Below are 26838 nucleotides of genomic sequence, written 5' to 3'. Positions count from 1 at the left end.
GAACATGGTTATTTTTAGGCAAAAAAAAGTTACATGTGGAAGAAGGTTTATTAGTCTTTTTTGTCTTTAGTTTTGCTGAACAATGTCAATTCAGTCTATCGTTTTAAAAGTGTGTGAAATTGATCATCACTTAGTAAATTTTGTGTCAACGTCGTCCCTTCTGTTAAATATCCACAAACGACGTTAACTTTTTTTCTTCCTCATCTGCTCTTCTTCAAGGTAGTATACCTTTTTCTTCTTTTTGTCAGTACTATCTTTTCTTCTTTCTTTTGCGGTACCAAAAAAGTGTGAGAGAGAAAATATTTTTGAGGTGTTATTTTATCACTGACTACAGTAATGGACTTTGAAATAAATGTTATTTTTTAGGTGTGTCAGGGGATCTTCTTCTCCATTGAAGTTAATCGTTTTGAAACAATCCGTGATGTCAAAGACAAGATCCAAACCATCTACCAAATTCACATATCCCAACAGTATTTTATTTTCAAAGGCCAATACTTCTTCTAGATCATCTCTACGTCTATATAACTCTGATCCTTCACTACTGCCGCATTCATCTCTTTATTGTTACCGACGATGTCGAAAACCTTCCGCCGCCGCCCATAAGTAGCCCTTTTTTCTGGCACAACCGCTGCAACCTTCAACACTTCCAAGAATCGAATACGATTCGCTTCTGATGCTGGATATCTCGTTGTTATCGCAGCGGCGGATGATGACGACATTGACGGCAAGCGTGAAAATGCCTGTTTCGGATGTGAAGGGTTGTGTCGTCCAATGTATCCACGTCCTCCTCTGCTCGTACTTCGTGTGTCTGGTCCTCCGTACTCGCTCCTCAATTTGCTCCTCAACGCGTGGGTGGGAGACCTGAAAAGATTCTCTGATGCCAAAGTCAGTTGAGAGCAATGACGTTTTTCTATCGAACAATAATAAATGTGCAGTAAATGCAACCTATCTACCACTCACCCTGGATTTGTATTTATAGTTTTCGCTATGGGATTGGGATTAGTAAAAAGTTAATCACGGCCCAAATTCAGCCCAATAGCTTTTAACCTCAACTTACCTTAAACCTGGTTAATTAGTAGTATGGTCGGCCGATCTCCCAAAGTTTGGCTTTTGAGCCAGCCAATCCCTATAGGCGGCATGGTTAGCAGGCGGTATGACCGGCCGGCCTTATCGTTTATCCGGATGACGAGGGCATGTTTGCGTGATCGCGGACGCACAGGCGTCTGGCTTGGTGCGTCGAACCTTCGATGATGAATCGAAGAGTAGCGTGTTTGGTCTACTGTGGACGTCCGACCTATCTAACGTTCGGTCCTTACTGGTACACAAGCCCCCAAGCCCTAGTATACACAGTATACGTAGGACTTTGAGCGTGGCGCGGGGAGGATTGATGGACTTGCATTGGGTCGGATTTCATGGACTTTTGGATTTGGATTTTTGGCGAGAAACACGTGTCGCATCAGCAGTGGCAGAAGTTGAATCGGCTTCGAATCTGGAGCGTTGATCGTGCTGGCTTTCGACGGTGCGGATGCGCTTGACGGTTACCGAAATTTTTCTATAAATAGGGGATGTGGGTGCTGTCATTTTCATTTTCTCCATTTCATTCAAGCTTTGAAATTCTTTTTCCCTCAGGTAATAAATGGCTGTAGTCCATATTGAATCTGCTTTTGAGTCGTCGGGGAATCCGGGGGGGTTCGACGAGGGGTGATGGCGAGCGCAGCGATTCTCCGAGTTCGGTCTCCTCGCGATTTCTGGATGAGGTCGTCGGGTCTTCGGGGCCAGATTCGGAAGCGCTGGACACGACGGGCGACCGGATAATCCATGGTGTCCCCATCTTCTTACTCAAGGGTAGTGTTCGTGTAGATGGTTCTCCCTTCGAGCCGGACGATGAAGGAATAGTGGTATCCGACTGGGCTCCTTACGTCGCTAGCTTGTATGCTTCAACGTATAGAGTCCGCGAGCACCTAGAGTGAAGGGTCAGTCGCACTCATATCGTGCGGGATGTAGAGGACTCAAGATTGATCCGGGCGGGAGTTAGTCTGAGAAACGAAAGGGTCTATTACGGGAAGAGGTCGAGCCTGTACGACTTCTTCTACATGTACGTCAACGTCTTCGCTCAGCTTTTTGTTCGGGTGCCTTTAACAAAGTTTCAAATGGCCGTCCTTCGGGAGGCTAACGTGGCCCCGGCACAACTGCATCCTAACTCTTGGTCGTGGGCGTCACTCCAACGATCCCGGTCTTCTTTCACTACTTTGAAGTCCGTCCGCCTCCCAACGGGGATTGGGTGTCCTTCACGTCAGTTCGGGATAGGACACTCTTCCGTCCCTTCTCGGACTCGTTCAAAAATTTTAAGCACCATTATTTCAAAGTCATCATCCGCCATGAATTCCACGATGGCGAGGGGAACCCATTGTTCCCTTTTTACTGGACGAGGGAGCCCCAAAAAATAAAAGCGTTCCCTGTGGGAGTGTAGAGTCCGACCGATTTAGAGGCCGTGCGTACCATCAATACCCTCCCCCGCCGGATATTCGCCCGTCATTTGGTCGAATGCCTTAGTCTTGAGGACTGTGAACAAAAGGCGTTCCATATGGTATTATTATGTTGCGTTTATTTGCATTAAGTATACTGATCTTAATGTTTCTGAGTTGGTTTGTTTCTTTCAGATCTCATGACGACCCCTGCACCCCGCCAATCCAACTATATGACCTCCTGATGGACAAATTTGTAAGCACCAAAATATGATGTCACAAACTTGTTTCACAATCGGCAAGTATGACCGAATCGTTCAAGTAATAAAACTTGGTAAGACCAAGTATCGTTCTTCCCAAAGGACTCACGGCCTAGTTTAGTTATGTGGTTTCTTGATTAACTAAGACTTACAAACGAAATATTTGGGTTTAAAATGCAAGACAGAAAATAAACATGTATGCATGAATTTTGATCAATGGCAAAGACAAAAGATAAACACTTTCAATGGAATATATGAATGAATATGTTGTTGGGGGTCAATTTCATCTCATCCACTCTCATACATTTTAGGAATTCAACATTCAAATCATCATTGTTAATGCCACTCTCTAAAGTACCATTCTAGATGGCTTCTCCCTAATCAAATAGTTCATACAATTCCTAGCATTCCTAATGATTAGTTTATTTTGCGCAGGAGCTTAAAGGCAACCAATATAATATTGTCAGTATAATATTGGGAGAAATTCCCCGGATCTAGATTTCCCCGTACGTGTCCGTATCAACAAAACCAATAATCATGCATTAGAATGAGTTAAACAATGCAAGCATTAATCAAAGAGGAAAAACCCTAACTAATGATGAAAGAAAGCATATGTCTTAATTCAAAGATGTACTCAACAAATCCATATATGAGAGCTTCAAGAGATTACTTTGATTCCCCAACAAACATACAAGGTTTAGTTCACCATATTCATGGTGAACCTAGATGAATAACAATGAAAGTATGAAAGAATAAACCCAATAAAGTGGAAGAGGTAGCCTGAGCATCCAAGATCCTCCTTCAAAGGGGTGAAAGAGAGAGTGTTTGCCTCGTTTCTGCCAAAGATCTCTAACTATAGGACGTGCAAGCCCTTATATACTAATCTAGAGTTACAAAAGATTACAAAAGTCCAAGCCCAAAAAGTGCCGCTCAGCGCCATTTACCGCTCAGCGGTGGTTACGCGTCTTCTTTCTTCCCCTCAGCGGCCATTTGCCCCTCAGCGGTTCCAACGCCACCTCTTGAGTGCCGCTCAGCGGTAGTTTGCCGCTGAGCGGTGCCTTCGACTTCTCCTTTTTGCACTCTTTCTTGTCTTTTCTAATGTCCTCTCTCTTATTCTTCACTTCTTTCACCAAATTCACCTCAAAACCTGCACAAAAACACTTAAATCAAGCATAAACCTGTCCAGCTCTCTTATTTCTGAAAATATAAACAAAAGGCATGATTTCAAGCTAGTTTCTAAGTCTAAAGGTTGCTTTTAGTATCAACTTTAAGCATGAAAATAACAGTTTTTCAACTGTTATCACAACCCCAAACTTAGAACTTTGCTTGTCCTCAAGCAAATAAAATGTAACTCCATCTCCAACCAATTCATATGATGGTTCACTCATTCAAAATCCTCTTTTCAAGATAAGTAATAACTTCACTCAAACTTAAGACCAAGAGTTCAATCAAGATGTGCACATGCTTTAGTGTTCACAAAGTCATTTAAATTACAATAAATGCTATTTTTCATGAATGATCAATCAATTAAGCATGGATGTTCATGTGCTTATGGAATATTTCCTCACTAGGTAAAGTGTTTCACTCAACACACAAGTGTATAAGAGGTAAAGTGTTTCACTCATTCACTCCACTATCACAATGTCACATGAATCAACTTTGCCTTTCATTTAACCACAATCAAATACATTCACAAGCATGCATCATCACAAGGACTTTTCAATGGCTTATAATGTGGCTGGGCTAACAAGAAAATTGGTTTTTCTGGATCACAAAATCCTTGAGTTAAGAGAATCATAACAACACAATCTTCTTATTCATTCCCAACTTTCTTTTGCCTTTGCTTTTGCATTTGCATTGAGCTTTGCTTCTTTTTCTTTTCTTTTCTTTGCATATTCTTACTTTTTAGCTGTTAGCTCAATGCTTTTTCCTTTTTCATGTTTCCCCAATAACCCCAAACTTGAACATTTAACAATACCACACAAGATCTTCTACTTAACTCAAGGTAAAGATTTTCAATCAAGGGTGTTCAGTGTATATTTAAGGCTAAGGGTTCAAAGGATAGAACACAACGTGTTCTCTTTTAGAAGGCTAACTTTATGAATTTGGCCAATAAAAAGGGTTTCAAAAACACGGCCTTTGATCATATGATGCAAAACAAGCAATTGATTCAATCATAGAAAACCTGGGCAAAGTCATTCATGCTTTCAAAGTAATAGCATTCAACAATAACAACTCTGGAGCTCAAAACCTCACATATAAGCTCATTCACATTTGACATGCACATCCTGCTTAATTTCACAATCACAATCATGATATTATGCATTTGTTCACAAAGCTTGTGAATCACCTGTATAAGCATTTTAATGTGCACATCATCTCAACATCAATCAATCAATAAGCATCATCAAGCATTACTTATCACACAATCACAGTTAATAGCAAACCATCATAACAAACCAGGTGTTCAATAGAGTACATCAAACCCTAATCTAAAAACAAAAACAAATAAGTTCAGAAAACTTAAACCACAAAAGCATAATCATATGATAGCATTCATCAGTAAATGCTATCTCAGCTCCTCATCAGTCCGAGCTCTCTGTATCTTCCTCTTCCTCTTCATCATCATCTTCATCAAATGCATCCTCCTCCTCAGCTTCATCTTCATCCATGTCACGGGCTGAAGCTTCAGCTGCTTCAGCTCCTCCATGCCATGGTTCTTCTGGCCAAGCTACTACATTATGGAATTCATCCATAGTCCACCTGTGTGCTGGAGGGGTATCATACATCCCCACTATCATCTCAGCCGTGGCCACCTGCCCTCTGTGGATGGACTGCAACTGAGCACCTATAAGAGACATATACATGTCCCTCATCTGGAATGGTTCTGCCTCATGAGTATCAGCAGAAGTCCTGCTCTGTGCTGGCCTTCTCTCTCTACGAGCCTGGCGTGGTGGCACTGGCTGGGCTGCCTCCTCACCTCCACAGTACTGTCTGTAATAGGCCTCATCTATAGCTTTTCTTGGCCTCTCAAATGGTGGAACAGAAGTGTCCACCCCAGCTAGCTTGCAAAGATGAGTGATCAAAGAAGGATGTCCCAGTGGTGCTTTGTTGTTTGAGGTGTTAGCACACACACTAATCTCATCAGCTATCACCTGCCCAATATTAACATTCAAGTTTCTGATAGCACAGTAGATGAAGAGTGCCCTGCTGAGAGTAATATCTGACACATGTGAACATGGCTGAATGTTGGCATGAGAAAATGCCATCCAATACTTTGCAAGAGGAGTCAAATCTGTCCTCCTAATATTAACCACTGAGCCAGATCTATTCCTTTGGAAGTGTCCTCCAGATATGCACAATACTCTCTCAACATCCTCAAAGTCAGCACCTTCCTCCATGCTAAGAGCAAACCGGCATTGCTCACCAGCCCACACAGTATCCAGAAAGTTATTGATGGAGTCAGGATCATACCTGATAGCATGGCCTCTAACATAGCCCAAATAATTCTCAGCTGGATAATCACCAATCTTCTTTGCATTGGTGTAGAATTCTTTCACCACAGCTATGTTGGCAGGTGATGGATAAGTGGCTAGCTTCCCCCAATCATTCCCTAACACTTGCTCTCCAAATTGAGGAGCAAAGTTAGGTATCATTCCAACCTTTCTCTCCATTAGAAGTCTCCTGTCCTGAACCACCCTAAAGTGCTTCTCATGTTTCCTAGAGAGGAACCTGCCATTATGGGGCTGCTCTGGTTCCTTTTCCTTTCTCTTGGTTGCCATGGTTTTCAATCTCTTTCCTGAAGAGGATGCCATTCCTGCATTCAAACATAAATCCAAAACCATAGAACATGATGTTAATCATTAGTAAACACAAAACAAAACTCCTTTTGAAGCTAAACCACCGCTGAGGGCCAGAATTTCCCCTCAGCGCCACCAGTGCCACATTCAAACACGCAACAAACCAGAAAAAGCAAATCTGGCAGAGTGCCGCTCAGCGGTAAATGCCGCTCAGCGGTGATCTGCAGATTTTTGCAAATCTCGTTTTTAAACTGTCCTAACTCCACCCAAATGCAATTTTCAGTTTTCTAGTTCATAATCAAGCAGTTTAATCGGTTCAAACATCAAATATATCATCAAATCATGCATAGAAATCAAAACCCCTAAATATTCATGCTTTGACAATCACAGTCAATTTCAAGAACCCTAGAATGAACAAAATGCATTTTACTTACTTGGGTGGAGATGCTAGATGATATGAGAATGCTTCCAAACTAGAATGCTCTCTTCCAACCCCAAACTTTGATAGCACACTAGTGTAAAAGTGAGTGGAAGAGAAATTTTCTAAAGAGGGAAGAGTAAAAAGATGTGGAAAACCTAGGAGAAGGTGTGTGGAAGTGTTTGTGCAGAGAGAAGTCTGGAAATAAACCCTAAAACGCAGCTTGGGGTATAAAAATACCCTAATGGGCTCGGGTTCCGCTAAGGGGAACTTAAGCCCATCTGCGATAGTACCGCTCAGCGGTAATTGCCGCTCAGCGGCACTTTCGTGATGTGCCCTTCTCCTTCTTTTCTTGACCTACGTGCCTTCCTAGCATACCCCTCATAGGTTCCCTGCAATTCAATGTTAAAAATGCTTATGCAAATCCTAAAAATAAACAAACAGAAAACAATCAATCAACTGGGTTGCCTCCCAGGTAGCGCTTGTTTAACGTCACGAGCCTGACCCAAAATCCACCAACACCCATCAGTAGGTGTTACAAACTCAGTATCCTTCAGTAGATACTTAACCACCTAGCATCCTTCAGTAGATGCTAAATCCAACAAAATAATTACAAAAATAATGTCCACAAATTAAAAATTACAAAACCAAAATAAAATCAAAAGTTCTTAAATCAACTGGGTTGCCTCCCAGCAAGCGCTCTTTTAACGTCATTAGCTTGACCCAAGCTCAAGTTCCTTCTTCTTTTTCTTCTTTCTACTGAACTTCTTCAAAAATTTGATCAAACCAGGAACCTGTTGCAATGTCTCAATCATAGGAACTTTAATCTCCAATTTCTTGAAGATTTCCATAAAGCACTTGAATTTCTTTTCCTTCCTATGATTCTTCTTTAGATGAGGATGGGATTTTTCATATGATTCCTTCTTCTTTCCTCTCATCTTCTTTTTCTTCCTTTTTCTCTCCCTAAATTTTCTCTTTTTCTTTTCTTTTATTTTTTTCTTCCCTTTTCTTTTTCTCCTCAACTTCTTTATTTTCACACAAATTTTCTTTCTCTCTTCTCTCTCAACCACTTCTTTTTCTTTTTCTTCATCTTTATCTTTCTCACTCAACTCTTCTTTCTCTTTTCTCTCTACCCTTTCCTCATCTCCCTTTAATTTTTCCTCATCAAGAATCTTGTCACTTTCAGTGATAATGACTTGCCCTTCCTCCTTAAGGTTAACTTCAGTATTAACATCATCATTCAATCTCTGATTGATGTAACGAAGTTGCATCTCCATTCTTTTACATGATTCTTCAATGCTTTTCTGAGTAGAGTCGGAATTTTTCAAAAATCGTTGAAGGGTGTCCTCCAACCTATCTAAACTTCCTGATAGAAAGGGTTGTTGCTGCCATTGTTGTTGTGGTTGGTTCTCAAATTGTCCAGCAGCTTGCCAAAATTGGCTTTGATCCATGCTTGAGTGAGGTTCCCACCAGTGGTTAAGATTACTTTGGTGGAATTGAGTGCCCATATAGTTAAATTCTTGACCAAATTGCATTCTGCAGACATTAGGCACAAAACCCTAAAAACAATTGTTAGCACAAAAAGATAGAGAAAAGAAAAAAAATCAAAGGATATAATTGAAAAGATAAGAAGATAGGAAATAAAAACAGAAAAATAAAAACATAAAATAAAATAAAATAAAATAAAATACAAACAGAAAATAAAATAAAATAAAATAAAATATAATCTAATCAAATAAAATAAAATCAAATAAAAACCGAAAAATAAAAAAACAGAAAATAAAAACAGAAAACAGAAAAACAGAAAACAGAAAAAATAAAATAAAATCAAATAAAATACAAACTGAAAAATATAAACAGAAAAATAAAATAAAATAAAAATTCGAAATTAAAATAAAATCTAATCTAAAAAGATAAAAATAAAATCTAACCTAAAGGATAAAAATAAAATCTAAAAAGATAAAATAATAAAAACAGAAAAAATAAAAACAGAAATTCAAAATTAAAGTCAAAGATAATCAATAATCACACAAATTAACCAGTTAAACCATGAATCCCCGGCAACGGCGCCAAAAACTTGATGGACAAATTTGTAAGCACCAAAATATGATGTCACAAACTTGTTTCACAATCGGCAAGTATGACCGAATCGTTCAAGTAATAAAACTTGGTAAGACCAAGTATCGTTCTTCCCAAAGGACTCACGGCCTAGTTTAGTTATGTGGTTTCTTGATTAACTAAGACTTACAAACGAAATATTTGGGTTTAAAATGCAAGACAGAAAATAAACATGTATGCATGAATTTTGATCAATGGCAAAGACAAAAGATAAACACTTTCAATGGAATATATGAATGAATATGTTGTTGGGGGTCAATTTCATCTCATCCACTCTCATACATTTTAGGAATTCAACATTCAAATCATCATTGTTAATGCCACTCTCTAAAGTACCATTCTAGATGGCTTCTCCCTAATCAAATAGTTCATACAATTCCTAGCATTCCTAATGATTAGTTTATTTTGCGCAGGAGCTTAAAGGCAACCAATATAATATTGTCAGTATAATATTGGGAGAAATTCCCCGGATCTAGATTTCCCCGTACGTGTCCGTATCAACAAAACCAATAATCATGCATTAGAATGAGTTAAACAATGCAAGCATTAATCAAAGAGGAAAAACCCTAACTAATGATGAAAGAAAGCATATGTCTTAATTCAAAGATGTACTCAACAAATCCATATATGAGAGCTTCAAGAGATTACTTTGATTCCCCAACAAACATACAAGGTTTAGTTCACCATATTCATGGTGAACCTAGATGAATAACAATGAAAGTATGAAAGAATAAACCCAATAAAGTGGAAGAGGTAGCCTGAGCATCCAAGATCCTCCTTCAAAGGGGTGAAAGAGAGAGTGTTTGCCTCGTTTCTGCCAAAGATCTCTAACTATAGGACGTGCAAGCCCTTATATACTAATCTAGAGTTACAAAAGATTACAAAAGTCCAAGCCCAAAAAGTGCCGCTCAGCGCCATTTACCGCTCAGCGGTGGTTACGCGTCTTCTTTCTTCCCCTCAGCGGCCATTTGCCCCTCAGCGGTTCCAACGCCACCTCTTGAGTGCCGCTCAGCGGTAGTTTGCCGCTGAGCGGTGCCTTCGACTTCTCCTTTTTGCACTCTTTCTTGTCTTTTCTAATGTCCTCTCTCTTATTCTTCACTTCTTTCACCAAATTCACCTCAAAACCTGCACAAAAACACTTAAATCAAGCATAAACCTGTCCAGCTCTCTTATTTCTGAAAATATAAACAAAAGGCATGATTTCAAGCTAGTTTCTAAGTCTAAAGGTTGCTTTTAGTATCAACTTTAAGCATGAAAATAACAGTTTTTCAACTGTTATCACCTCCAAGAAGCGAGTTGGGGCTAGTTCGTCCTCGGCCCGGCCAAGGGTTGCACCGAACGCTCCTTGTCCTCCTCCCGCGACGCGATCCTCCTCGTCCGGGCGTCTTCCCCCGGTACTTTCTGCACAACCGCAACAAGTACCCCAAGTCGAAGTGCCCGGGAGTTCTACTCCCGGGAACCGGGCGCCCGGTCCGGATCCCTTCTCGGGTCTCGCGGCCGTGCTTGTGGATCCGTCTTCTGAGGCGCCCACCGCCTCCGTTGCTCGTTTGGTGCGGAAGAGGAAGGACCCTACAGGTGAGGGTCGTAAGGACAAAGAAGCTTCGTCGTCCCGGTCGGCGTCGAAGAAGGCCCTAAAAGAAAAGGTCCCGTCGGCTCCATTACCTGGCGGGATCTTCAGTCCGGCGTTTAGCATGAGCGACCGGACGAAATTTCACATGAGCTCCTCCCAGCGGGCTCTTATTGAGCCGCGTTCTGAGTTGGAATTAACCAACGCCATGCTGGAGATGTCAACTCGGGCGGCCTCCCTCGCGTGGTATTTTAAGGAGTACGCCGACCGTACGGGGGTGGAGGACGTTCGTGCTGAACTTTTGGCCGAGAAGAATAACTCGGCAACCATCCAGTCGGCCATGGAGCAGCTGATCATAAACCAAGATGAATATGACAAGAGGATCGAGCAGTTGGAGGCCGACCTCGAGAAAGCCAAGAGGGAAGTTGCTGATGCCAAAAACCGGCTGGCGATGGCCCGGAGGGATCACGAACGGCTGCTGGAGGAGTGTGGCCAACTGAAGACCAAGGTTTCTCGTCGGAGGAGCTCTGAGGTCGGGCTCCTCAAGGAAAACAAAGCTCTGACCAGTGATATGACCAAGGCCAAGGAGAGGATAGCCGAGTTAGAGGCGAGCATTGTCTTTGAACATGAGGAGGGTTTCAACAAAGCCCTCCGGCAGGCGTCCCTCATGGCCGGCATACAGGAGTCGCTCGCCTTGGGTTTTGATATCGAGAAGGACGTTTTCGATGGCGTCCTTATTGACCTCAACTCCATGGTTGACGACGAGGAGCCGGGGATTGAAGGGCCCTCTGGAGCCGCGGGAGCCGCCGAGGCGGTGGAGGTTGAAGCTGATGAAGAAGAGGACGGCGGTGATAATTAGGATTTTTTTTTCTTTATACTGATTTTTTGTTATATGTATTGTTATGGCCGCCCGTCCAACATCTTGGGTTGTCGAGATGTTGGCCAGGCCGTCCTTTTGTAAATGCTGGCATGCTTTGGTGCCTTTGCTGATGAATACATAACTTCATTTGTTTAGCTCCTTTTTAATTTCCACAATGTATTTGTTTTCGTTTCTCGCTCCACGTATTCATCGTCCAGGGGTAAACCCTTTCTTTAACAGCCTTAGGCTTTTTTAAGGCGCAGACGGCAATGGTTCTTCGGGAAGAATTCTCCGTTAACCGTCCATCCAAATTGACAGTGGTTTCCGGGGGAACTCTCCGTTCATCAACTTGGACTTTTAAGGCGCGGACGACAGTGGTTCTTCGGAAAGAACTCTCCGCTCACCGTCCGACCAAGTTGACAATGGTTCCCGGGGGAACTCTCCGTTCATCAACTTGTACTTGCGTCATGTTTAACGATACTAGGGATGAGAGAAGGCGGATGTCCTGTCATTTGAATTAATCATTGAAAATAATAATACAAGTTTTGAAGAATAATTCAACTGAAATAAAACTTCAAATGCGTGGCGTTCCAAGTGTTTGGAATTGGCCGTGCGTCCGAGTGTTGCAGCCTGTACGCCCCATTTCCTAGTGCTTCAACCACCCGGAACGGTCCTTCCCATTTTGCTGCCAGTTTTCCGTGTGTAGTAACTCGACGAGCCTCTCCAACCTTCCTCCATACCAGATCTCCCTCCTGAAAGCTCCTTGGTCGTACCTTGGAGTTGTACTTTCTTTCCACCATGCACTTGCATGCTTCGGCTCTTAAGGCCGCCCGATCTCGGCGCATGTCTAGAGAATCTAGCTCGATTCTTAGCTCTTGGTCGTTCAACTGTAAGTCTTCGACCTGTCGGCGCAACGATGGCTCCCCCAACTCGACTAGTAACATGGCGTCAGTGCCATACGTCAGGTTAAAGGGAGTTTCTTCGGTCGTCCCATGAGGTGTGCATCGGTAAACCCAAAGCACTTCAGGTAGCTCGTCAACCCACGCTCCCTTTCTTTCCCCCAACCGCCGCTTCAATTCGGCGACCACGGTTTTGTTCATCGCTTCCACTTGACCGTTAGTCTGGGGATGTTCTACAAAGCATGTGACGTGTTTAATCCCCAAACCTTTAAAGAACTCGGCCAGCTTCTTATCGATGAATTGGCGGCCGTTATCCGTGATTATGGTCTGAGGGAGGCCGAAACGACATACCAACCTCTAGCAGAATTTCTGGACCTGGGCGACTATTATGGTTGCTAAGGGTTCAGCCTCCATCCACTTGGTGAAGTAGTCCACGACTACCAAGAGGAACTTCTTCTGGGTCTGGCCTATGGGGAACGGTCCCACGATGTCCATTCCCCATTGGGCGAACGACCACGGCAACACGATCGTATGCAAAGTGTGAGGGTGTAGGTGAGTGTTATTGGTGTGTGCTTGGCAACTAAGGCATCTTTGGACGAACGTCTTCGTGTCTGCTTCCATGGTCGGCCAGTAGTACCCTGCTCTCGTCACTCGGGCATTTAGAGCCCTCTATCCAGTGTGAAAACCACAGATGCCATTGTGGAGTTCGTCCATCACATAACGCGCTTCTTCCTTCCTTAAGCACTTAAGAAGGGGGGTGGAGAACCCTCTCCTGTATAAGTTGTCCCCCACCAGTAGGTAGCGTGGGATCCTCTTTGCTTCGCTCGGTTTGACAGGGCGTCCGTCATCCTGCCGAGACATTATCTCTCTAATTTCAGATCGCTAGCCTTCCTCCTCGCTTGAAATTGCTAGACACTTGATTGAGGGTTGAAGCAGCACTTGACGTACGATAGTCGTTAACTGTCCCTTTTCTTTGCTAGAGCTGAGCTTGGACAACATATCCGCCTGGGTGTTCTCTTCCCTCGGGATGTGCTGGATGTCGGCCTTGTCTAACGATCTCGCCAACTCTGTTGCACGATGGAAGTATCGCAGCAACTGCTCTTCTTTCACCTGGAAGTCACCGTTCATCTGGCCGACGACTAGCTGGGAATCCGTCCGACAAGTGATCTTTCTTGCTCCCATGTCTCTCGCCAACTCCAGACCGGCGACCAGAGCTTCGTATTCAACCTGATTGTTAGAGACCTTGAACTTGAATATTAAGGAATGCTCCAACAGGAAACCGTTGGGACCCTCCAACACTACTCCGGCACCGCTGATCGATCTACCGGACGCCCCATCCACGTACAAACTCCACTCGTCTTGGTTGGTGGGAGGTAACTCGGCCGCGAAGTCAGCTAGGTGCTGGCCCTTGACCGACCCTCTCGGTTCGTATCGCAAGCCGAACTCTGACAATTCTATTGCCCAGGACACCATGCGCCCCGCCAGGTTTGGCTTCCTAAGGATTTTGGAGATGGGGAAATCAGTTCTGACGACCACCTGGTGGCTTTGGAAATATGGCCGGAGCCATCTTGACGCGTTCAGCAAGGCAAGCGCTACTTTTTCCACTTGCTGATAGCGAGTTTCCGCATCAAGAGAGTGCGACAGACAAAGTACACCAGCCTCGGTTGGGGTCGTTCCTACGTTAACACGGCGTTGATGGCCGACTCCGACACGCCCAGGAAGACATGTAGGTCTTCTCCCGGCACCGGGCGGTTCATCACGGGCGGCTGATCGCACTCGCTGTCCCATATGGAGCCGGCTCCCTTCTTCATCTTTCGTAGGACGGGTTTGACTCTTTTGGCCAATTTTGGGATGAACCGCGATAACGCTGTGAGCCGATCGACGAGCCTTTGAACCTCTTTGAGGGTGGCTGGGCTTTGCATCTGCAATACTGCCTCACACTTGTCGGGATTAGTCTCAATCCCTCTGGACGTGAGCATGAAGCCCAGGAATTTTCCGCATGCTACTCCGAATGTGCATTTAGCTGGGTTCAGGCGCATCCCGAACATCTTAACTTGGCGAAAACCTTCCTCCAAGTCCCTCATGTGGCCAACACCGTCCGCCGAACGGACGACCATGTCGTCCACGTACACGTCCATGCATCTGCTGATTTGTTCTCTGAAGATCCGGTCCATCAATCGCTGATAGGTGGCCCCGACGTTCTTCAGACAGAAGGGCATCACCTTGTAACAGAAGTTTGCCCTCTCAGTGATGAATGTCGTCTTCTCCCGGTCAGGTTCGTACATTGGTATCTGATTATACCCGAAATAAGCGTCTAGGAAGCTCAACATCCGATGCCCAGAGGCACCGTCCACCAATGCGTCTATGCTCGGCAGGGGGTGAGAGTCTTTTGGGTAGGCCTTGTTCAAATTGGTGTAGTCCGTGCACATGCGCCACTTCCCGCTTGTCTTTTTTACCATTACCACGTTGGCTAACCAAGTGGTGTAGGTGACCTCTCTAACAAAGCATGCCTCCTTCAGCTTTCCCACCTCTTCCTCGACAGCTTTCCTGTTCTCCTCGCTCATCCTCCGCTTCTTCTGTGCCACCAGACGGGCCTCCTTGAACAGTGCCAACTTATGGGACATGACCGAGGGGTGAATCCCCGGCATGTCGGCCGCCGTCCATGCGAACAGATCCTTGTTCTTCCACAGGAGCGACCTAAGTTCTTTCTCCACGCCGGGCTCCAATCCCCTTGCCATGGTAGTTGTCTGGGAGGGATCCTTCCCTATTAGGATTGGTTGGGTCTCTCCCATAGGTTCTAGCCGGTCTTCTGTGTTCGTCCTTGGGTCGAGGTCGGCCATGGTCACTTTAGAGCCGGTCGCCCTCCTCTTCCCTTGTCGGGTGTACAGCTTCAGACCGGCGGCATAACATTCCCGGACCGTCTTCTGATATGCTCGGACAATGCATATGGTTCCCTTCTCGGAGGGATACTTCATTGTGAGGTGGAGTGTGGACACGATTGCCCCAAAAGCGTTCAGGCATGGTCGGCCAAGCAACACATTGTATGAAGTGTTAGCTTCCACCAGCAGGTACCAGATCCTTTTCTCCTTGTTGGACCGCCCGATCCCCAACCTTGTCCTTAACTCCACGTAACCCCGGGTGTATACTTTCTCCCCCGCGAAGCGTACTCTTTGGCCGTTGTAGGGGATGATGAGATCCTCAGATATATCCATCTGTTGGAAAGTTTTCCAGTAGAGGATATTTACTGAACTCCCCTGATCCACCAAGACCTTGCTGACGCCGTAGCGGGCGATCTCAGCTGTTATCATCATCGGATCATCCTGGTCGGGATCGGGCGCGTGGAAGTCTTCATCCAAGAATGTAATGGGCGACATCGTGCGATGAGGTTTGTCCACCGAATGATTGGACTGTAGAGCCCGAACATGTCGTTTTCGCGCGGACGAAGACGATCCTCCTCCTGCTCCGTCGCCGCTCCGAGCGTGGGCGTTCGGCCCGATCGTTTCTAGACCTGTCTGGTCTGTAAGCTTGCCGGGGGGTGGATAGTTCCACGAGTGTCGGGGGACGGTCAACTCAAATGTACTTTTTGAGTTGCCCCGCCCAGATCAACTCTTCAATTTTGTCCTTCAGGGTCACACACTCCTCGGTGGTGTGACCCATATTCTTGTGATAGGCGCATTGTTTTCTCCCGTCTGCTCCTGATGGAGTAGGTCGCTTCACAGGTTCAAGAAGTAAATTTGCGCTTAGTGCCTCCTGGAGGATCCTCTCCCTGGTGGCGTTCAAGGGAGTATATTGCTAAAAACGTGGTTCTCGCCTTGGTTCCTTCTGCCTGTGGCCGCCTGGTTTTCCTGTCGAACTGCCGGGCTTTTCCCCGTCCGCCCTCTCCCCCCTAAGCTCCTGGTTCTCCTTCTTATAGGACAATTTCATCTCTTCTACCCTAATCTCGTCCGCCGCACGCTCCCTTAACTCTTCCATAGTTTTCGGAGGCCGTCGGCAGACACTATCTTTAAACGGTCCGGGCTTGAGCGCCGGGAGGATGTAGTGGAGGGCGAGCTCCGGGCTTAATGCCTTCACTCGTCGGACGGTCTTCTGGTATCGGTCCATAAACGCTCTCAATGTTTCTTCCTTACCCTGCTTCAGGGTGACCAACTCGAACACGGTCAGGTCCTGCGTGCTGTTGGCCGCAAACTGCCGATTAAACAGTCGTTTTAGGCCGGTGAAATTCTCTATGAAATTGGGGGGTAGAGAGGTAAACCATTCCAGTGCTTCGTCTTCTAAAGACAACGAAAACGCCCGACACCAGATAGCGTCGTTGCCTGTTCTGAATGCCATTGTGTTTGAAAATGTTTTGATGTGGGCCTCGGGATCCGTGGTCCCGTCATTCATCTTGAATTGCGGCGCAATGAACTGTTCCGAAATCTGAACATCCATTATGTTTTGGGCGAAAGGAAGCAATAGTGTGGATGAAGGCTCCGGCTTCACCACCATCCGCCTATCCTCGGCGGCGCTCTCCACGTGAACTGATTTGGCCTTGTTCCCTTCGGCCTCGGACTCCGTCGGCCTCCAAGTTATGTCGTGTTCGCTGTTGTGTTCCATGTGATCCTCGACGGCGGCCTTTCCTTTCTCCTTTGCCCGCTCGTCCTCCCCTTCCTTTCCAGCGAGCTCCCGGTCTATCCAGGCCTCACAATCGGCCTTAACCGCCGCCAGCTCGTCCTCGTGACGCTGTTGCATCTCGTCCATCTTTTGTTGCAAAACTCTGATCATATCAATCAGGTCGTCCATGCTCATGTTTCTCGTGGTCACCATTGGGTTTTTAAAACTACACGGCCCCACGGTGGGCGCCAAATGTTTCGGATGTGAAAGGCTGTGTCGTCCAATGTATCCACGTTCTCCTCTGCTCGTACTTCGTGTGTCCGGTCCTCCGTACTCGCTCCTTAATTTGCTCCTCAGCGCGCGGGTGGGAGACCTGTGAAAGATTCTCCGATGCCAAAGTCAGTTGAGAGCAATGGCGCTTTTCTATCGAACAGTAATAAATGTGCAGTAAATGCAACATATCTACCACTCACCCTAGATTTGTATTTATAGTTTTCGCTATGGGCTTGGGATTAGTGAAAAGTTATTCACGGCCCAAATTCAGCCCAATAGCTTTTAACCTCAACTTACCTTAAACCTGGTTAATTAGCAGTATGGCCGGCCGGTCTCTCAAAGTTTGGCTTTTGAGCTAGCCAAACCCTATAGGCAGCATGGTTAGCAGGCAGTATGACCGGCCGACCTCATTGTTTATCCGGATGACGAGGGCAAGTTTGCGTGATCGCGGACGCACTAGCGTCCGACTTGGTGCGCCGAACCTTCGATAATAAACCAAAGAATAGCGTGTTTGGTCTACTGTGGACGTCCGGCCTATCTGATGTGCAGTCCTTACTGGTACAATGCCAAAGTCCAAAGATCGTGTTTGTATAGAATCGGATAGAGAGGACACCGATGGAAAGCTGATGGAAAATATTGCGGCTCACGAGGACATGCAAGGCGTGCCTGCGGATAGGATCGCGTTGCAGTTGCATTCAAGCCATTCAGTCTTCCACCTTTTCATGTCAGAAATTAGCAAATCCAAATATAGATTCCGTTAAAAATGATAATGTGAAAATTAAAATCGATGAGAAAAATCAAAATTAATCTTCTAATATTACAGACCAAGGAAAAAGAAAAGAGGAGATAACTAACACTGAATTATAATCCAATGCTTGAATTTAAGAAGAAAACCCATTACCTCTGAATCTCAATATTACAGCCTAGAATATATAACTTTCTGAAACGTTTAGATAGAGAGAAACCCATCAATGAATTATCAAAAAATAAATAAAAAAAATCCAAAGCTACCGATAAACATGTACCCAGTACTCACAGCGTTGTGAACATACCCAGATGAAAAAGAGAAAACACTGAAAGTACCCAAATGAATTCAAATACTTATTGATACTTCGAACTCCGTCACAAATCAGAAAAGTGATCATAGAAAATTGTGTTTTTAATATTATAGCACATGCAACCCCGAATACAAAGGATCCCACAGGCGTGATTGAAAAACAGAGTTATGATCAGTATTGGAGATATAGGCTTACCTGATTGAATAGAGTTATGACAATTAATTTTATAGAAGAAAAATGGTAGAAGATAAGCTACTGTCGTTTTGTGAGGAATTTTATTTAATAAGGAGGGTTACCCTTTCATAATTATTTTCTCTCTCACTTTTTGTTTGGTATCACAAAAGGGAGAGGAAAAGATAGCACTGACAACACAGTAGAATTTATGCGTATTTAATGGAAGGGACAACGTTGACATAAAATTTACTAAGTGAGGACCAATTTCACACATTTTTAAAACAAGAGACTGTCAGAGCGGCTGCAACAGAATGGTTAGCGTGGAATAACAAACCAAGAGGGTTTTTAATACGAACATGTGCCTTTTAATTTCTACTCAATAAACTTACCAGACAAATAAAAATAACAAATAAAGAGAATAAGGTTGAGAGAAATTTGCATAGATGATTTTATCCTGGTTCGGATCTTACCAATCCTACATCCAGTCGCTTATCTCAAATCAAGATAAACAGTTCATTACTCACAAAACAATTACATATTACAATCACAAAGAAACAATTTGTAAAAGTTTAGAAACCACCTCTCTTGTTATCCCAAGAGATGAAATTCACTTCCCTTATAACCCAGTAGGGATGAACACCTTCTCCGAATGCTTCAAGAAGGATGATAGGCTTTTAACTCAGCAACATCAACAACACTCAATCACACTCCCCGTGAAAGTTTTCGCTCTATGCCAACACACCAAGTTCTCAAAGCCACAGCACAAGAGTTCAACAAACCCTAGAACACTTATCACCACATACTGTAGATAAGATTTTCCGAAATACACTTATCCGTTGTCAAGTAATTAATGTGTGATAATCAATTATCCAATTATGATAATTAATTATGCATTTAATGAATGCACAACGGTAAAAAAAACTTGCTTAAAAAAATTCTCATAATGCTCATTATAATCAATTATGACAAGTCATAATTGATTACCGATAATCAATTATTATAAATTGGTAATCAATTATCTTGAGTATAAAATGAGGTTTTCTGATTTAAAATAAATTTTAACACAACCTAAGACAAACAATACATAGAATCAATTAGAAACCACATCCTATACATAAATCTGCTTTATGCTAAGAGAGACTAAATTAACATTATTCAGCAAAACTTAAAAAAAAAAAAAAGCTATTAAACCTGCTGAAGAAATATTTTGTATGACTCAACTTAATGCATGAATATAGATGAAGCATAACCTAAACAATGTAACAGTGACATACTCTGCCAGTACCTCTATCTTCTCCAAAACCTAAAATCAATGTAAACCTTTCAATAACTTGAAGACATTATGGTAGAAAGGTCGAGATTGGATATGAAAATCATATACTGAAAAACTTGTTTTGTTTGGACCTGTCAAAGTTTTATGCAAGATTATATTCTCAACAATTGCAAGCAGCATATTAGCAAGCATAACAAAAGCAACTAGTGCAAGGATTCATGACTATACAAAGAAATTCACATACCAAGATACAAGGAATAACCAACATGACGTGTAATAAATTTAAATATAATAATCAATAAAACATATTACTATACATATTAAGCTTGATCATGAAATAAAATTTAAATTTATAAACTTATAAACATTTAGTAACATGTAATATAAACAGCACTATACAAGAAAGCGTCACACTAATTATGCAAAATGGACTTATTATTAGGGCTGCGACACTAATTAATGTGCTGTTCTTCCAAATGGCCATGTTTCTTTAAGTGATTAAATATTCAATTCTCATGATTATATGATATATAAGTTAAATAAAGAAAGGCTAACGCCTTAGATAGATTCTATATTTGAATAGATTAGTGTCTCTCTTTCATTCCTAAAAAGAACAAAAAGAAAGAAAAGAGAAAGAGTATCCATTCTGGTTAAAATTTACCCTTTAAATCTACGGACCCTACATATATCCAAATTTGGCAATCAAGATCTGAGAAAACAATGCAAACGCCTTACCTAGTTGCCATACAACACTCGTTTCAGACACACACGAAACTAAATTAATTTATTAATAATTATTATATAAATAAATAAAAATAAATTTTGAGGCTTTTCAAAGTTGAAGCTGGTAGGGATGAAGCCAGGGGTTGAGTTGAGAAACAAAGTAAAACATAAACTAAAAAAGCCTTAGCAAGCATCAGGGTTGTGTTGTGTTGTGTGAGTGAGGGTCCTCTCAACTAACATCCCAAGACTTATGTTTTTTTTTTTTTTTTTCTTTTTTTAACTTTTGTTTCTTCAATTATTATCTGCTCCAATTAATTTTCCCCCTTTTTCACACTCTGTTTGTTACGGATTGAACTTTGAAGAGTGACCTCAGAGAAGAGTCTAGAAGGTCTTGTAAGCATTCTACTTCATCCCAGCCAACATCACAGTGAATCACATCGCAGACAGAGAGATGGGGAGAGGAAGGTGCTTTTTGGACATCGGCATAGGGGAAGAGCTTGAAGGAAGGATAGTGGTCGAGCTTTACGATGATGTTACTCCCAAAACTGCTGAGAACTTCAGAGCTCTCTGCACTGGTGAGAAAGGCATTGGTCCAAATACAGGGGTGCCCCTTCATTTCAAGGTCTTTTTTTTTTTTTTTTTAAATCTTTCTACCTTTCATTTCTCACTTTATCCATATACCCTTCTTCTATGTCTATTCAATTCTCCCTTTTCATCTCTCAAAGATTGCTTTTTTACTCTTGTTTGTCAAATGGTTTATGCCCCGCTTCATGAATTCTTCTGTGTGAATCCTATATGCTATTTGAATGAAATAAATATATCTTTTTTGCCATTAGAGTGTAACGGGGGCGTTCAAAACTTGATATTTCGATTTAGAGCATTGGTTGGATGTCTTGTTGCTCCCTTTTCATCACCGTATCTTGATGTTTTTAGAATTTTAGCTGCTCTAAGATCTGAACTTTGTAGTATTCCAAGGGTTGAATTTGACGGTGCTTTTTATTTCATCACTTTTGGACGAAGAGTTTTGAAAAGACTGTTATGTCCTGCAAAAGGATTCTTTTACCTTATTATAGTAGATTCTTCGATTGTACATACCTTATTATAGTCATTCAATTTTTACTTCCTGCAAAAGGATTCTTTTACTTGTATCAATGTTGGGGTTGATACTGTTTCTTCTATCTAAAACTTTGTTTTTTCCCGGGGCGAATTGCTTTTGAAATTCCATAAATTATTTGTATTTGAAAATATTCGTCAACTTAGTGTATAGTAATTGGCCATTGATAATACATTATGATCCAGGAGATATGCCAACCTTCCAGTGTTCCAGATTTTGTTTTTAAAATGATATAATAATTAATGTAGAATTTTATCTCACCGATGCAGAAAGGAAAGAAAAAGATTACTGCATATGAACAGATATTGGAAGATTTAATAGTTTTAATTTTAGTAATTCGTGTTATATCGGTCTTGAAGTATAAAAATTGTTTTTTGTTCATCTTGATTAATACTACAGCAGGGAATTCATTATTCCTCTGGTGTCTGTTCTTAGTTCATTGCTCAAGAATATCATGTAAAATGAGCTTAAATTGGGAAGATTTTACTCAAGTATATATTGCCCAGTTGGCTCTGTTGTGCTATGTTTTGATCGGAAGTTCTGAATCTGTTGGCTTTGGTTTCAGCATCAAACGAATCAAAATATTCATGTGTTCACTGTTCTTTGTGATAATATATTTGGGATTTAAGGTATGATGATAAATAGTTCTCATCTCTTAACTTATTTGTTGAGGTTCCTGAGAGATATTGGCGAGGTATTTTAAAGTATAAATCTTGCTTATAATTAAGCAAAATGGCAAACAAATTCCTCTTATTATTTTCTTAATTAACGTCTTGCGTTATAGTCTTGACATATAATGCTTCTTCCATGAGATATTGTCTCCACAAGAGATAAATCTGATATTAGTTCAAATGTCAATTTCTGAAATTGTGTTATGTTCTGTTGTATTTTCAGGGATCTTGCTTTCATCGCGTTATTAAAGGCTTCATGATTCAAGGAGGAGATATATCTGCTGGAGATGGTACGGGAGGAGAATCTATATACGGAGTTAAGTTTGAAGATGAAAATTTTGAGTTAAAGCATGAAAGGAAAGGGGTGCTATCAATGGCAAACTCTGGTCCCAACACAAATGGTTCACAGTTTTTCATCACTACTACCCGAACTTCCCATCTAGACGGTAAGCATGTTGTATTTGGAAAAGTAGTTAAAGGAATGGGAGTCGTCCGATCAATCGAGCATGTTGCAACCGGAGATGATGACCGTCCCACTCTTGATGTTAAAGTTGTGGATTGTGGAGAAATTCCTGAAGGTGCAGATGATGGGATATCTAACTTCTTCAAAGATGGAGACACCTATCCTGATTGGCCAGCAGACCTCGATGAGAGCCCTAATGAACTTAACTGGTGGATGAAATCTGTGGACTCAATTAAAACTTTTGGCAATGAGTATTACAGGGTATTAAAACTCAGATTATTATTCTGATATATTATTTCATACCCTGACCTGAAAAGGCTTATATTGGTTTTCTGAGATATGAATGAAATAATTTTTCTGTCAGTTTATAGTTGTGGAGTGCTTATTTTGCAGTAGTTGCCCCCCTTTTCCTGTAATTCTTAGTAGCAAGAAAATAATATGATTTTCATTTTTCTGGCAGAAACAAGACTACAAAATGGCTCTAAGGAAGTACAGGAAAGCTTTACGCTACCTGGATATTTGTTGGGAAAAGGAAGGCATTGATGAGGGTATGCTGCCTTTATGTATTATTTCTTTAGCTTAGTTGTGCATTGCTGTGGTTTTGTATGCCACAACTTCATTTCACCTACTCTGATAACAAGAATGTATTACTGTATATATTGGCTTTGCAGAGATAAGTTCAGGATTGAGAAAAACGAAGTCTCAGATTTTTACAAACAGTTCTGTAAGTTAGGAGTTAATATGTTGTACTATTATAATCATTTGATTATGTTGCCATATTAACTAAATTTTCTGTTTTTCACCTAATTGTTTGTGTTATGTCTATTTCAAGGCTTCGAAATTAAAATTAGGGGATATTAAAGGAGCATTGTTGGATACAGAATTTGCAATGCGTGAGGGAGACAACAATGCTAAAGCCTTGTTTCGCCAAGGACAGGTTGGTATTGTAATTGAAGTGCTTTCTGTCAAAAGTTTGGAGCTTTTGTAACCCTTTATTATGTCAGTATGCGTTACTGATATTTAATACGTCCTGCTTTTAACTCTGATAACTATGTTACTTCCAATTCACCAGGCATATATGGCACTCCATGACATTGATGCTGCAGTTGAAAGCTTTAAGAAGGCACTGGCCTTGGAGCCAAATGATGGTTAGTTATGAACATACAATTTTTGCTCTGTCCTTTCTGTCATCTACTCTTCTGTGTTTTAATTGCTATGCTAAATTTCAATTTCTCGTTTATTTTAGTCAAGCTATTGATGCAAAATGGAGCGACAGAGTTAAAAGTATAGAGGAAGAAAAAAAAATCAATGAATATAATGGCCATTTTACAAAGAACTGATGATAATGATGTGATTTTGTATGGATAGTTTTACTAAACTTTATAGTGTAGTTCTGCTACTTAGTAATCTAAAGTTTCCTTTAGCATAACTGATATCTTGCTTTTTTCAGCTGGAATTAAAAAGGAACTTGCTGCTGCTAGGAAGAAGGTGAGTAATCACTTTTCACAGCTGTTTTTCTTTAAAGAATCACTTTTCTTTAAAAGTGCTTTTTTTATGTGATTGTTTCAACTTTTCAAAATAACCGGAAGCCGTAAAGATTAAAAAATCCAAAGTTATAACTTATAAAATCAGCTGCTTCTTTTAAAAAAGTTTATTTTATGATCATGAACAAACGTGAATTAGCTTATGTTTTTTAAATAACTGAAATAATCACTAAACTATTTTACTAAAACAAATCACTTTTTTTTTCTATCTAAATTGATCAAGCATTATATAGTTGATGCTTTGTTGTTGCAGATAGCTGATAGGCGTGACCTAGAGAAAAAGGCATATAGCAAGATGTTCCAATAACACTCTGGTATGTTTTAATCTGTCAACTGAACAGATACACAGATAAATTAATGACTGTATGAATTGAAATGATGTCGTGAAGTTCAAACGAACAGTTCATAACCCATATCCTCTCTTTTCAGGCTAAGGAAAACAACCAGATGATTGCAGCATATACATATGGTAAAAGGTTCAGATATGAACTCATTTTTACTCAAGTGTTGGGAGTGGGGCTGAGATGAAATAAAGTGGATAAGGATTGATATTGTTACATATGAAAATTTTAGCCAACAATTTTGTCAACCTCTTCTCTTACAAATTACTATAAACTCTTAACATTTTATTGGGTGTTCACCATTGAGATGCAATTAATTAATATAGCTGATGGACAAGGCAATGTTCTAAGTGATTTTGATAGTTGTTATTGGAAACTTACACTGAAGGTGTTATGTAGCGCATTTATTGGTTAGAAACCATACAAATACTTTGTTGGGTTGAAATGAAAGGAGTACATTTTTGTTCCTTATGAATTCTAAATAAAATATACATGAAATTTACGTATGATATCTTAAAACCAAGGCTTAAATAATTTTTTGTTCCTTTTATCTCTTTAGTCTGTAATGGTTAAGTGCATGACAACTTTGATGTTAATGTCATGGAATACAATAGAAAAATATTAAATATATAGATGTTAATGTTATGAAATGCAATAGAAAAATGTTGTTCAATTGTATTTAAGTTTAATTATAACTTATATATAAATCTTAGAATAAGTTTTTAGAATTTATGTATCAAATTATTTCACTTAAATATTAAAATTAATGTTATTTTATATATGTTTAATTTTAATTAAAAAAATTTACATGTATTTATTACATTAAATTTATAAATAAGTTAACAAAGAATATTTTCTTGAAATTATTTCAAATATTAAAATTAAAAAATTATAAGTATCATTTTGTATTTATAGTTTTAATATTTAAAAGAAATTATAAGTTTAAAATAGAGGTTTTTTATTGAAAATTAAAAAAAAATTATAAAATAAAATTAATTTTAATATTTAAGTGGAGTTATGTGATGTATAGATTTATAGAAATTATTTTAATATGTGTAAATTTAATTATTAATTTGGTCCTATTTTAAAGAAAAACAAAATTGTTTATTTTAAAAAATTGGGGTTAAATTAGGTCAAAATTTTAAATTTAAAGATAAATTGAATACAAAGCATTGTGATATTATTCTAACATGTGGCGTACAACATTATCATGTAATAAGTAACATCTCATTTAAATAGTATAAATATTATATAGAAATTATCACATATTTAATAAAATAGAATAGTTAACAAGAATATAAAGTCGCATTACAGTTATACAAAATATAATCACAATTAAATTTTATATACAAGATATTAAACTCAAAACTATGTACAAAGTTAGTTATCTAAAACAACAATAAAAAAATATGAATAATTATATATACTAAAGCACTACACATATGTGCCGTCTCCACCTAGAGCTTGCTCCAGAAACATGTTATCTCTCTCTACTCACATCCAGTAGATAACCATTGCAACAAGAACCAAACATACACCAATAGACAAACACATAAACACACAAATAGAGTAAGCTAATGTAAAAAGAAACACACATCACATATTAAGATTTCATTATACATTCGATTATCATTAGTTGGTAATCGATTATCCTGAGTGAAAATGAGGTTTTCTGATTCGAACGAATTTTAAGGCAACTAAAGACAAGCAATACATGCAATCAGAGATAAACCACAACCTATCCATGATTCTACTCAATTACAAAAGCTTTAACATAAAGACAAGTCTTCAAGAAGATCTTCTTGCAACAAGAGCACTTGAGACATGATTTTGAGACATCATCAAAACTTCTGAGATTCATCTTTATGCTAACAACAATAAACAATAAGAACAAGGTAAGTGTTGGAAGTCCTATATCGACTAGAGATAAGGCCAAATTATGATATATAAGTGGGGTGCAAACCTCACCTTACAAACCGGTTTTGTGTCAGTGCCAAGGTTAGAGCCTATCCTAGCGACATTTCTTATTTCTTAGGCATATTTATTCTACTTGTTGTTGGGCCGCTATCGGACCACCCATTTCTACTATCACGCTTGAGATGTCTATACCTCAGCGTGAAGGGGATGTATTGGAAGTCCCACATCGACTAGAGATAAGGCAAAATTATAATATATAAGTGGGGTGCAAACCTCACCCTACAAACCAGTTTTGTGGGGTTGAGTTAGGC

General features: G+C 40.7%; 1 protein-coding gene and 1 pseudogene across 2 annotated transcripts; both read left to right on the top strand.

Moving 5' to 3' along the window:
* Nucleotides 1-336: 336 nt before the first annotated feature.
* LOC148206563 (uncharacterized) lies at nucleotides 337-18010 on the top strand (annotated as a pseudogene).
* A 2535-nt stretch (nucleotides 18011-20545) lies between these two features.
* LOC124819485 (peptidyl-prolyl cis-trans isomerase CYP40-like) lies at nucleotides 20546-25079 on the top strand. 2 transcript variants are annotated; one of them, XM_088104383.1, is made up of 10 exons: nucleotides 20546-20690; nucleotides 20840-21099; nucleotides 22486-22986; nucleotides 23186-23273; nucleotides 23397-23449; nucleotides 23558-23662; nucleotides 23798-23873; nucleotides 24176-24213; nucleotides 24523-24583; nucleotides 24699-25079. In XM_088104383.1, exons 2-9 carry the CDS (start codon nucleotides 20929-20931, stop codon nucleotides 24574-24576), a joined length of 1086 nt encoding a protein of 361 aa, XP_087960509.1. In that variant the 5' UTR covers nucleotides 20546-20690; nucleotides 20840-20928; the 3' UTR covers nucleotides 24577-24583; nucleotides 24699-25079. The 2 variants fall into 2 exon arrangements, with proteins under 2 accessions (XP_087960509.1, XP_047146967.1); XM_047291011.2 differs by having other exon boundaries at nucleotides 20594-21099.
* The last annotated feature ends 1759 nt before the right edge of the window (nucleotides 25080-26838 follow it).

Source organism: Vigna umbellata, chromosome 1, assembly GCF_029865625.1.
Source record: "Vigna umbellata cultivar VRB3 chromosome 1, Vumbellata_1.0, whole genome shotgun sequence".
Classification (NCBI taxonomy): domain Eukaryota; kingdom Viridiplantae; phylum Streptophyta; class Magnoliopsida; order Fabales; family Fabaceae; genus Vigna; species Vigna umbellata.
The sequence above is the reverse complement of the archived record's forward strand: the minus strand, read 5'-3'. Positions and strand labels throughout refer to the sequence as shown.

Coding starts and splice junctions, on each gene's coding strand:
- LOC124819485 (XM_088104383.1), top strand. CDS start 20,929: ATGGGGAGAGGAAGGTGCTTTTTGGACATCGGCATAGGGGAAGAGCTT. Junction 22,987..23,185: donor TTGGCAATGAGTATTACAGG/GTATTAAAACTC, acceptor TTTTTCTGGCAG/AAACAAGACTACAAAATGGC. Junction 23,874..24,175: donor GGCCTTGGAGCCAAATGATG/GTTAGTTATGAA, acceptor TGCTTTTTTCAG/CTGGAATTAAAAAGGAACTT.